This window comes from Neolamprologus multifasciatus, chromosome 8 (assembly GCF_963576455.1).
Source record: "Neolamprologus multifasciatus chromosome 8, fNeoMul1.2, whole genome shotgun sequence".
Taxonomy (NCBI): domain Eukaryota; kingdom Metazoa; phylum Chordata; class Actinopteri; order Cichliformes; family Cichlidae; genus Neolamprologus; species Neolamprologus multifasciatus.
This window is the reverse complement of record NC_140446.1, coordinates 13070480-13081545: the sequence shown is the minus strand read 5'-3', so window position 1 is coordinate 13081545 and position 11066 is coordinate 13070480. Positions and strand designations below refer to the sequence as shown.

At 40.7% G+C, this 11066-nt stretch overlaps 1 protein-coding gene and 3 non-coding genes across 6 annotated transcripts; 3 read left to right on the top strand and 1 right to left on the bottom strand.

Moving 5' to 3' along the window:
• Nucleotides 1–35: 35 nt before the first annotated feature.
• Nucleotides 36–118, top strand: trnal-cag (transfer RNA leucine (anticodon CAG)). Its single transcript has one exon. It is a non-coding gene; the product is annotated as a tRNA-Leu (tRNA).
• Nucleotides 119–1182: 1064 nt separating this feature from the next.
• trnal-cag (transfer RNA leucine (anticodon CAG)) lies at nt 1183–1265 on the top strand. The gene has a single exon. It is a non-coding gene; the product is annotated as a tRNA-Leu (tRNA).
• Nucleotides 1266–2329: 1064 nt separating this feature from the next.
• Nucleotides 2330–2412, top strand: trnal-cag (transfer RNA leucine (anticodon CAG)). The gene has a single exon. It is a non-coding gene; the product is annotated as a tRNA-Leu (tRNA).
• A 676-nt stretch (nt 2413–3088) lies between these two features.
• On the bottom strand, nt 3089–11061 carry LOC146512633 (FERM domain-containing protein 6). 3 transcript variants are annotated; one of them, XM_085170629.1, is made up of 13 exons: nt 10253–11061; nt 9899–9989; nt 9082–9161; nt 8481–8539; nt 8101–8326; nt 7858–8013; nt 7401–7466; nt 7222–7295; nt 6932–7137; nt 6616–6768; nt 6192–6323; nt 6076–6098; nt 3089–5992 (listed from the first exon to the last, which is right to left on the bottom strand). In XM_085170629.1, the coding sequence occupies exons 1-13, from the start codon at nt 10385–10387 to the stop codon at nt 5951–5953; spliced, it is 1443 nt and encodes a 480-aa protein (XP_085026755.1). In that variant the 5' UTR covers nt 10388–11061; the 3' UTR covers nt 3089–5950. The 3 variants fall into 3 exon arrangements, with proteins under 3 accessions (XP_085026755.1, XP_085026754.1, XP_085026753.1); XM_085170628.1 differs by having other exon boundaries at nt 6932–7103; nt 7227–7295; XM_085170627.1 differs by having other exon boundaries at nt 3090–5992; nt 6929–7103; nt 7227–7295.
• Between the last annotated feature and the right edge of the window lie 5 nt (nt 11062–11066).

Here is an 11066-nt window from a genome sequence, read left to right as displayed (position 1 = left end):
TGTCATGTGGATTCTGTATCAACAAGGGAAAATGTGTCAGGATGGCCGAGCAGTCTAAGGCGCTGCGTTCAGGTCGCAGTCTCTCCTGGAGGCGTAGGTTCAAATCCCACTCCTGACATCCCTTGCTTATTAAACTCAAGACTGAAATGTTATGTGATATCTTCCTTCAATAAAGCAGTTGCCACCAAATGGCAACTGCTTTGATAAGTTATGAACTTGAAATCTGATGTAGTTAGTGTCGGGGGTGCTGTAGTGCAGGTCACCTACCAGGTTGGTGATGGGATGCTTTAATCTACATGCCAAATATCCTTGTGCAAGATACTGACCTCAAGTACCTCTCTCATGCGTCTACCGGAGTCCGAATGTTTTGCAAAATCAATTGTTCCACACAGCCAAATTCACTGCAGATAAAGACTGCTCCGTTACATCTATGTCCACTGTGAATGACCATCTTTGAACAGAGGTGGTGGCATAGGGCACCAACTGTCTGACATCTATAATCCAGTGTTGAGATACCTTCCCAGAAGCCTTAACGCCCACTCTCATCCTGGGCCATTTGACCTCAGGAAATCACATGATAGGTTGGGGCTAGGTTTCACAATGAGCTCACCCGAATCCTTGGTTGCTTGTGACCTACACCCGTTTTCACACCTTGGCTCGTGTCATTAGGGAGAGGATCATTAGGGGGTCCCTCGTCCCTCTTGGGCGGACACTCCCACAGGCCTTAAATCTGGGACACTCCACCATTTGACCCTAGAACTGAAGAAGCTTCTCGGATGAGAGGTGAAACGTCTTCTAGCAACTTAAAGAAGTTTAAAGAAGTTTCCAAGCTCCTTAGACTACAATGACCCGGATGACTGAGAATCTTCACAGACATCCATTATATATTCCTTCACCAACTGGATCTCAGCCTGCAAAAATACATAGATCTAAACCTCAAATCTCACAAATGTGCTTTAGATGTGAAGTAGAAGTCAGTTCCTTTCTGTACTGCAACTTGCTCACATTCATTTATCACATAGTTGAAGAAATGTCTCATCACTCATCCAAGTGACTTCTTGAATCTCAGCTAAATATGTGTTGGTAAAGCAGAGGTGTAATAGTCTGCCAATCTGATCAGTTGTAAAGGTGTCTTGATCTGGTAGTCTGTCATGTGGATTCTGTATCAACAAGGGAAAATGTGTCAGGATGGCCGAGCAGTCTAAGGCGCTGCGTTCAGGTCGCAGTCTCTCCTGGAGGCGTAGGTTCAAATCCCACTCCTGACATCCCTTGCTTATTAAACTCAAGACTGAAATGTTATGTGATATCTTCCTTCAATAAAGCAGTTGCCACCAAATGGCAACTGCTTTGATAAGTTATGAACTTGAAATCTGATGTAGTTAGTGTCGGGGGTGCTGTAGTGCAGGTCACCTACCAGGTTGGTGATGGGATGCTTTAATCTACATGCCAAATATCCTTGTGCAAGATACTGACCTCAAGTACCTCTCTCATGCGTCTACCGGAGTCCGAATGTTTTGCAAAATCAATTGTTCCACACAGCCAAATTCACTGCAGATAAAGACTGCTCCGTTACATCTATGTCCACTGTGAATGACCATCTTTGAACAGAGGTGGTGGCATAGGGCACCAACTGTCTGACATCTATAATCCAGTGTTGAGATACCTTCCCAGAAGCCTTAACGCCCACTCTCATCCTGGGCCATTTGACCTCAGGAAATCACATGATAGGTTGGGGCTAGGTTTCACAATGAGCTCACCCGAATCCTTGGTTGCTTGTGACCTACACCCGTTTTCACACCTTGGCTCGTGTCATTAGGGAGAGGATCATTAGGGGGTCCCTCGTCCCTCTTGGGCGGACACTCCCACAGGCCTTAAATCTGGGACACTCCACCATTTGACCCTAGAACTGAAGAAGCTTCTCGGATGAGAGGTGAAACGTCTTCTAGCAACTTAAAGAAGTTTAAAGAAGTTTCCAAGCTCCTTAGACTACAATGACCCGGATGACTGAGAATCTTCACAGACATCCATTATATATTCCTTCACCAACTGGATCTCAGCCTGCAAAAATACATAGATCTAAACCTCAAATCTCACAAATGTGCTTTAGATGTGAAGTAGAAGTCAGTTCCTTTCTGTACTGCAACTTGCTCACATTCATTTATCACATAGTTGAAGAAATGTCTCATCACTCATCCAAGTGACTTCTTGAATCTCAGCTGAATATGTGTTGGTAAAGCAGAGGTGTAATAGTCTGCCAATCTGATCAGTTGTAAAGGTGTCTTGATCTGGTAGTCTGTCATGTGGATTCTGTATCAACAAGGGAAAATGTGTCAGGATGGCCGAGCGGTCTAAGGCGCTGCGTTCAGGTCGCAGTCTCTCCTGCAGGCGTGGGTTTAAATCCCACTCCTGACATCCATTGCTTATTTAACTCAAGACTGAAATGTTATGTGATGTCTTCCTTCAATAAAGGAGTTGCCACCAAATGGCAACTGCTTTGATAAGTTATGAACTTGAAATCTGGTTTAGTTAGTGTTGGGGGTGCTGTAGTGCAGGTCACCTACCAGGTTGGTGATGGGATGCTTTAATCTACATGCCAAATATCCTTGTGCAAGATACTGACCTCAAGTACCTCTCTCATGCGTCTACCGGAGTCCGAATGTTTTGCAAAATCAATTGTTCCACACAGCCAAATTCACTGCAGATACAGACTGCTCCGTTACATCTATGTCTACTGTGAATGACCATCTTTGAACAGAGCTGGTGGCATAGGGCACCAACTGTCTGACATCTATAATCCAGTGTTGAGATACCTTCCCAGAAGCCTTAACGCCCACTCTCATCCTGGGCCATTTGACCTCAGGAAATCACATGATAAGTTGGGGCTAGGTTTCACAATGAGCTCACCCGAATCCTTGGTTGCTTGTGACCTTCACCCATTTTCACACCTTGGCTCGTGTCATTAGGGAGAGGATCATTAGGATCATCAAATCTCACAAATGTGCTTTAGATGTGAAATAGAAGTCAGTTCCTTTCTGTACGGCAACTTGGTCACATTCATTTATCACATAGTTGAAGAAATGTCTCATCACTCATCCAAGGGACTTCTTGAATCTCAGCTGAATATGTGTTGGTAAAGCAGAGGTGTAATAGTCTGCCAATCTGATCAGTTGTAAAGGTGTCTTGATCTGGTAGTCTGTCATGTGGATTCTGTATCAACAAGGGAAAATGTGTCAGGATTGCTTTCAGCTTTCTGTTGTTTCTTAGTGTTACTGTTCTTCAGTGGGTTTCCTTGGAGAACCCATTATTTCTAGTTTTGTACTTTGTTTCTTTGTGTTGAGCAATTGTCACTCCTGTATACCAGTCAGAAATAAGTTTCAGTTCAATGTTTATATTATGTGTGCTTCCTGTGTGCTCAGGACAAGAAGACAACTGTTGTTAAAATTGGTAATTTTATTGAACTAACAAGTGGATCCCTTCACCACCTAAATGAATCAACTACCACTGAACATTTAGTAGTTGACAAATAACATGCATGAGGTGCCACCGAGATTTGAACTTGGATTACTGGATTCCATGTCCAGAGTGCTAGTCATTACGCCATGGGACCCACGAAGTAAAGGGTTTACAGACAGATTTTGGAAGCAGATTTGGACGAAAACTTTTCTTTATCAAAGATAAAATCCAACTGTCAGGATTTGGATTTGAACTCCAACTTTAACACAGTGCCTTAGAACACTTGGCCATCCTAACTAAACAAAAGAAAAAGCATTTGAATGAGCTGATGCCTAAGACTGAACGATTCACAAAACAGCTTAAGTCGAGAAGGTAACAGCCAACAGTTAGTTAAGATGTCACCTTTGTTCAAGATATTGTAGAGGAAACTATTTTATTTTATGACAGTAAGTGTTTGAATGACATGTAATACTCATACTCATGCTAAAATACCTCTATACAACTGCTGTCAGTGAATACTAGCGTATCCAGGAGCGTTGGGTACTGGAATCCATGTTGGGTATGTAATGAACACATACTCTGTAGTATTATCCTCAGTTCTTTACAAATGCTGACAAAACTGCACTCCTGACAACATGTGTGCCTCCTGTGCGCTCAGGACTAGAATAGAACTGTCATTGGATATTTTAAGGTACTAACAAGTGGATCCTCTCACCACCTAAATGAATCAACTGCCACTGAACATGTAGCAGGTGATGTGAAGAAGGAAAGGAAAGTTAACAAATAACAAGCACGAGGTCCCACCGAGACTTGAACTCAGATCACTCGATTCAAAGTCCAGAGTGCTAATCATTACACCCACACCATAAACGGCTTACAGACAGATTTTGGAAGCCACACAATGTGATCTCATCAAATGAAATTCTGCATAACACTGTAAGATGCTTTGGATGAAAGCAAACTAAAACACTCTAGTTTTAATAAGTGATTAAAATATATTTTAATGGTAAAATGCTGATATAGTATTTTTGTTGTATTTTTTTCTTTTTTTCAATGTAGCAATCAGAAATATTGTCAGAAGGCAAAACAAAAGGCCCAACAGATTTGCCAAGTGGACCATTACAGCTTTTGTTATACTGGTCCACTTTATAGTCATATTTTATTAGAATTTGATTAGGATTTTTATTTTTTATTTTGAGTTAGTAGACTCAGAACAGACAAGATGGGGGGAACAGGGGATAAGAAAGAAAGAGGGGAGTGGAGTTGAGGAGAAAGTTAACAGAAGAAGAGGGAGATAAAAATAGAAAAGAAGAGAGAGAAAAAAACACTGAGCAGCACACAGTATTAATGATACATGTTTAGAGGCAGCAGCCGACCAAGATAGTGTGTCTGTGGGTACCTGTTTGTACACTTGTGTGTGTGAGCACACTTGTGTTCATAAGGTTACTCAATTTAACTATTTAACAGGTAGGTGTGGGGAGCCACAGCCTGCCCCCAAGGACATGAAGCAGGCATGGAGGAGACCTGGGCCCCAAATATCCAGAGGCCCCCCAGAGCACGAGAGGCCCAGGAGGATCACCCCAGGGGCAATCGTGACACCCAACTAAAAGAGAGCCAAGGAGAACCCTAGACAGGATTCACCCAGCAGCCAATGTGCAGAGCTGTCAACACTGACAGTGAAACAATCTTCTGAGTGCTTAGTATTAGGGTTTTATCATTGTGTTTTTGAAGGAGATCAGTCCTCAGCACTGTACTTCCATGTGTCCTACACAGTGCATTGCTCTCCGATTTTGCTACCAACCTTCTGATATTGTACACAGATCTTTACTTTATTTTCAGAAAAGCTCATTTATATTTGTTTGGTTTAACGCAACAACAGGAGTGTGCCTTAAACCCACACCTCCAGAGGAGAGTGCACCCTTAACACAGCATCTTAGACCTCTCGCATCATAGTATGGGCTCTGGTCTGATTGTTTGGAAATACTACCACACTGTGGAAGCCTGACAACATAATTTCACCTGAATCATAAAAAAGAATAAAATCTGACATATTAACTTAAACATTTTTATAATGGTAACATTAATAATGGCAAATGAACAGAAGTCAGCACTGATTGTAATAGCACTGTTCAAAGAATGACAAAAATGTCCCAAGTGTTGTATTTATTATGTTATTGATATTTTAATACATTTAGTTTAGTTTTGTAAATATGCATTAAAAAACTATTATACCTCTTTGTGGGCAAGATTTAGTCTGTATACATCGTTCTGAAGTGTAATTACTGCAACTTTAGGCTGTAAAGTTTAGAGCAAGTTATAACTACTCAGGTCACTATATGGCTTCTGTTTTAGCACATATAATGAGGTTTCCTCTAAGCAAACAAAATATAGTTGTATCCTTTCAGCATTTTAGCTCCATAACAACAAACTCCAACAGGTGTCTCCTTGTCTTGAGATGAAGAACGGGTGATGAATCCCTGCATCCTCTGAATCTAAATTAGTCCACAGACATCCCTTCATCCGTTTTTTTCCACAGAACCTGAAGATCACAGAGAATGATGTTGGCTTTGATGCAGGATCATGCTGGAAATGTTCAAACAGACAGACCTGCAGTTTGGTCACCTGTTTCATTTCCATGGTGACAGCTGATAAAAGAGGACACAATATCACATGCTACACAGAACTAACACATGATTAAACTGTTATTTTAGAATGGTCTTAGTGGTTTTTGGACTAACCTGCCCAGCAAAAAGAGGGTAACATCAAAGGAGCGTCGACAGACACACCATGGAGCAGCTCAGCCAGCCAGGACACCTCAGCTGGATCATCAACAAACAACTCCTCTGATTCGTCCAACCACAGCTCAGACTCTGGCATCAGTGTAAACAAACAACTGATTTTGAGTTCAAGGCAAAGGTACGACAGGTAAGTTAAGAAAGTAGTTCTGCTTTCATTTGCCTAATGAGCTTTTAAACTTTCCCTCTCTGCCACTTCAGCAACATCAGCTGTTTTCTTCCTTAATTAGGTCTGCAGACCTACTGCTGTCAACCATTGCTGGGTAGAATTAAACATATTTTTACCAGTTTCCAAACATAAATGCACAATTTGTTTGAGAGGCAAATGTTGCACCATCTACACAAACATTTCCTCCCAATAGCAGACCTGTTGTAGAGCCTCCGTCCTCTTCCTTTTCCTCTTTAAACCAGGCAGTAGCTGTTTCCAGTGCATCACTGCAATTGGACATTGAAGATGTGAGGTTGCTGCACTGGAGACTCTTTCTTAGGCACGCTGTGTCGCAGATGTAGGCTTCTTTGGCTGAAGAAAGACAGAAAAGAGAACACCTTCGGAGTGTGAAATCTTTTAAAATCACTTAAAAGACTTATTGTTATTATTATTACATGATATTGGTTTCAGACCAAGACAACTGGCTCAGTCGTGTCTTAGATAGGTTGTGGTAAAGTAAAGCCTTACGTACTACCCATGTTTTCCAGCTGTTGGATGTAACTGACTGCATTTCTGATGTTCATGCGGAGTTGGTGACTGTCACGGAGGTGCCTCAGGATGTGTTTAGAGTGGAAAGCTGATTTAGTGTAATAAACCAGTTTAGGAAGGCACAAAGAGCCCACAGCAGTGATTTCAAACCTGTTGCCCTGAAAAGTAAGAGGCATACATAAACAGGATGATCTTGTGTGTTACGGTTAAAGCTACATGCAGGTCAATGTGACCTTTATTGTATGTATATTTTGATTATAGTCCAGTCTTTAGAACCTAACCTGAAAGGTGAAGCGATCAATACCTGTCCAGGAGAAATCGTACAACAAAGATTGTTTCCCTTCCACCTCCTTAAAAAACACAAATTCAGATCAAGAATCTATATGTACATGTGAAAATAAGTTCATAAACTTTATTTAAAATTATGTGTGAGACTGTCATTGAAAACGACTCACCTGGCAAATATGGACTCCTTTCACTGTCACACCGAGGAGGATTAAACTCCTCGGCTGTTTGTCCTCCTGTGTGTAAAATAATAGTTGATAAAGCAGTTTTTTTGTTGTTGTTTTTTAAGCCATGGGCTCATATAACAAACATGACTCAAAAAGAGTTCTCTAAAATGACCAAGGGAGACAAATAATACAAGAGCATGCCAAAGGATTATTACTGGGGCTTTTTACGAGATCTGTAACAGTTTTCACACCCTGTAGGATATTTTTCTGAAGATTTTCTGAAATGTACACATTTATGGAGTGTCTGATATATGTGACCTCTTTTCCTTTTCCTTTTAACTGCCTGCCCCATATTCAACATCTCAGGACAGAAGTTTCTTAGTTAGTCTCTCTTAAACTAATTAAGAAACAGACATCCTCACACAGAGTTCGTCCTTGTTTAACTGTAACACTGTCTGACCTCTCTCATCCTGTAGAATGTGACAGGTCCATCCTGCAGCCCGTTGGCTTCCTTTATAAAGTGCAGGATGGCTTGCCTGCGGGACACCCCCCTCAGCTCACCATGCAGCACCGGGCTGTGCTGAAGTAAGTACTCTCTCCCTCTGCGCTTTATGAGCTGAGAAGATGAACACACAGATATATATATAATAGTATTTCTGTCAAGGTTAGACTACACTTCTTTTTCTTTCTTTTTTTTTTTTACCCATGAGGGGAAGTAATCTTCAGGGAGAAAGTAGCATCTGTGTTTTCTCTCCTGCTTCTTCTCTTCTCCGTCTTCCTCAGTCTCCTCTCCCTGTGCCAGATCGCCAACGTCAGCTTGGAGGGCAGAGGCTGCCAGCTGGAAGAACAAAGCCTCCTGATGGTGGCTCTGTGAACGCAGCACCTTCTGCCTCAGCTCAGTGTAGTAGAGCTGCTGCATTGTGGTGCTCCTGCAAGAAACAGGGAGGTTTTCTTTTCCTGTTATGAAGTCTGTCAGGTTGAGTCAGCGGTCTTCTTTTCCACAAATATTTTCATAAACTTTAACAACACTTATAGTGGAAATTATTAATCTTGGAAAAAGAAGGTAAAGGAAAACAAACTTACAAAATCAGCAGCCCACTTTCTACATAATACTGGACTCTTAGAAATAAGATAAACGGGACCTGGAAAGGTGGAAAAAAAGAGAAAAAAGAGAAAAGAAAAGAGAGTACTCAGTTTATCATTTCTGCTATTACACAGTCTAGTTAATATTTGACCAATATGATAAATCATTAAAAGAAAAAAACATGGAGATAAAAGAACTTTTAAAATAAGCCAGATCTTTCTAACATGTTTGACATGTTAGTCCACTGGTGGACTTTATCTGGATACAGTGTTTTCACTGGCAGAAACATCTTAGTACTCAAACAAGCAACGCCTTCAGTCTTATCTGTTGCAGGTTTCCCCAGTCTTGTAAACAGCAAAGTTGCACAACTACTGAAGTCAGCACGAGTGCATAACAATGAGCCACAAGATCTACTTGAGATCATTGATATGCAAATCATCATGACTGCCAATTAAACCAGGAAAACATGAAATTTTAAGTGAGATCACTAAATTCAGCTTTTAGAGTGTTCCCATTACAGCATGGAGCTGTTTGTAGATCTGGTGATTTCTGTTTCAACAGTGCAAACACTACACCAAAAAAAAGAAATGGAAAACTAACCATTAAAGATCCTTTGTTCCATCGTTTCCCAAAGTACTTGCTCAGCTTTTGGTCCAAATCAAGAAACAGGTAATCATTATCTTAAAAAAAGGGGGGAAAAAGCACACATTCAATCAGGGATGTCAGGCTCAGTTTAAGGTCTACATACAGCTCAGTTTCGCACCATGTGGCCCAGAAAAGTAAAAATATTGACTAACAACCTAGCAGTACTAAGGCCTATTGTTTCCATTGCGTTTGCTCTGAAGAAGAACAAATACATTTTTAAAACATTCACACTTATGGGATCACAAACCAGCTGGTGTGTCTTAGATAGTGAGCGCAATTTGAACAATATGTCTCAGTTTTTCCACATTCAATAAATCTGCTGTCATTAAAAAGAACTGCAACTGTCTTAACCAAAGAACCGCATCTATGAACAGCCATGAAACAGACCATATTTCACACTTCTCGGTAGGGCGGCAAAATTAACAGTTGAGGTAGGTTAGCTCCTGACACAACACTTCATGCTGTACAGGAAAGAGTGAAAAAATAGGAAGAAAAAATTTGACATAACTTGCACGCTCAAGTAACTCAGTTTTGGCCATATTTGTCCTGCAAACCATATGCTTGACGGCGCTGCATGAAATTAACACAATGAGTCCATTTAACACGTGTTATCCCTCAGTTATGTTGTTTACGGCTGATATGATAAATGGAAAGCCATCTCCTATCTTACAGCAGGTTCACTCACTATCAGCAGCCTCCCAGAATCTCAGCGTTCCACAGTTAATGAATAAAAAACATTTGCTCCTGAACTCCCGCGCAGAAACTAACTGACCTTTCATAACAGCTAGACCAAACACTTGGAGATCACTGACACCAAGATGCTTCAACACACTGTTCAACACCTCACGGCCTCTGGCTTTTACCTATAAACACACAGGAAGAAGAAAGAAAACATAAAACATACTGAGAGTCCGTGCTTTCAGTGTTTTGGCTTTCTTGCAATATGTTTTTTTCTGATAAAATACAGTTTTAGCTCTTCCACTGTTTTAAAAATAAATATACCCTACTGACAGATCAATGCAATCTTAACATGAATGTAATTTAGGTTTCTGTGTGTCCATGTGACGTGTCACAGTAAAATACCAAACAAGAAAATATGCTACAGAAAGGACCTGTGGTCACTCACCATGACAGCACAATCCAGGTGCTGCTTGTTCGGTAGAAGAATGCACACCTGTCGGCTCTGTTTGGTCCTCATTGCCACTAAGGCTTCACATGGTCTCGATCTCGACCACTCGACCACTATATATCCTCCTCGCATCCTCCCATGGGCCTAACAAAGCAAGCCTCCCTCCTTCTTCAGCCTGACACATAATGATGTCTGTACAAACAGACAGATGTATCAAAAGTTGCCACATTACCAGATCTGCAACCAGAGAATTTAATGTATTTATTTATTTATCAGTTTGATCTCTTTAGAAATAAATAAACAAAATTAGCTCTAATGTGCTAATAATGTGTTTGCATCATTTGATCGCCTTTTACTTCTTTTGGACATACTGTGAGTTATTTTTAGTCCAAATACTACAGAAAACTGAAAGATATTAATGTTTTGCAGAGAGAAATTGTCATGTCAGAAGCAGCTGTTAGAAGTACAGTAATGAACAATAACCTACCACCTACAGTTAACCGTGTCTGCTTGTTTATCTTTGGGTTTATGTTCCCGTATGCACTGAATATAGTCAGCTTTTTAAAATCTGTCCTGGTAATAATAGTTTGTTCTACAAGCTACTGAGTGATGGGATGTACTTAGTGTTTCATGCACAGTGTAATAAGTCACGCTGTTGTTCATCTGAGGTTGTATTTAAATAATTGACCTGTTGAACTTTGAAACTAAAATATGGTGTATTCTCTCTTTAACACGACTATAGTTTATTCTTATTTAATTTTTCATTGCAGTTACCATTCCTAACTCACTTTTATTTAAGCATTAGTTAACT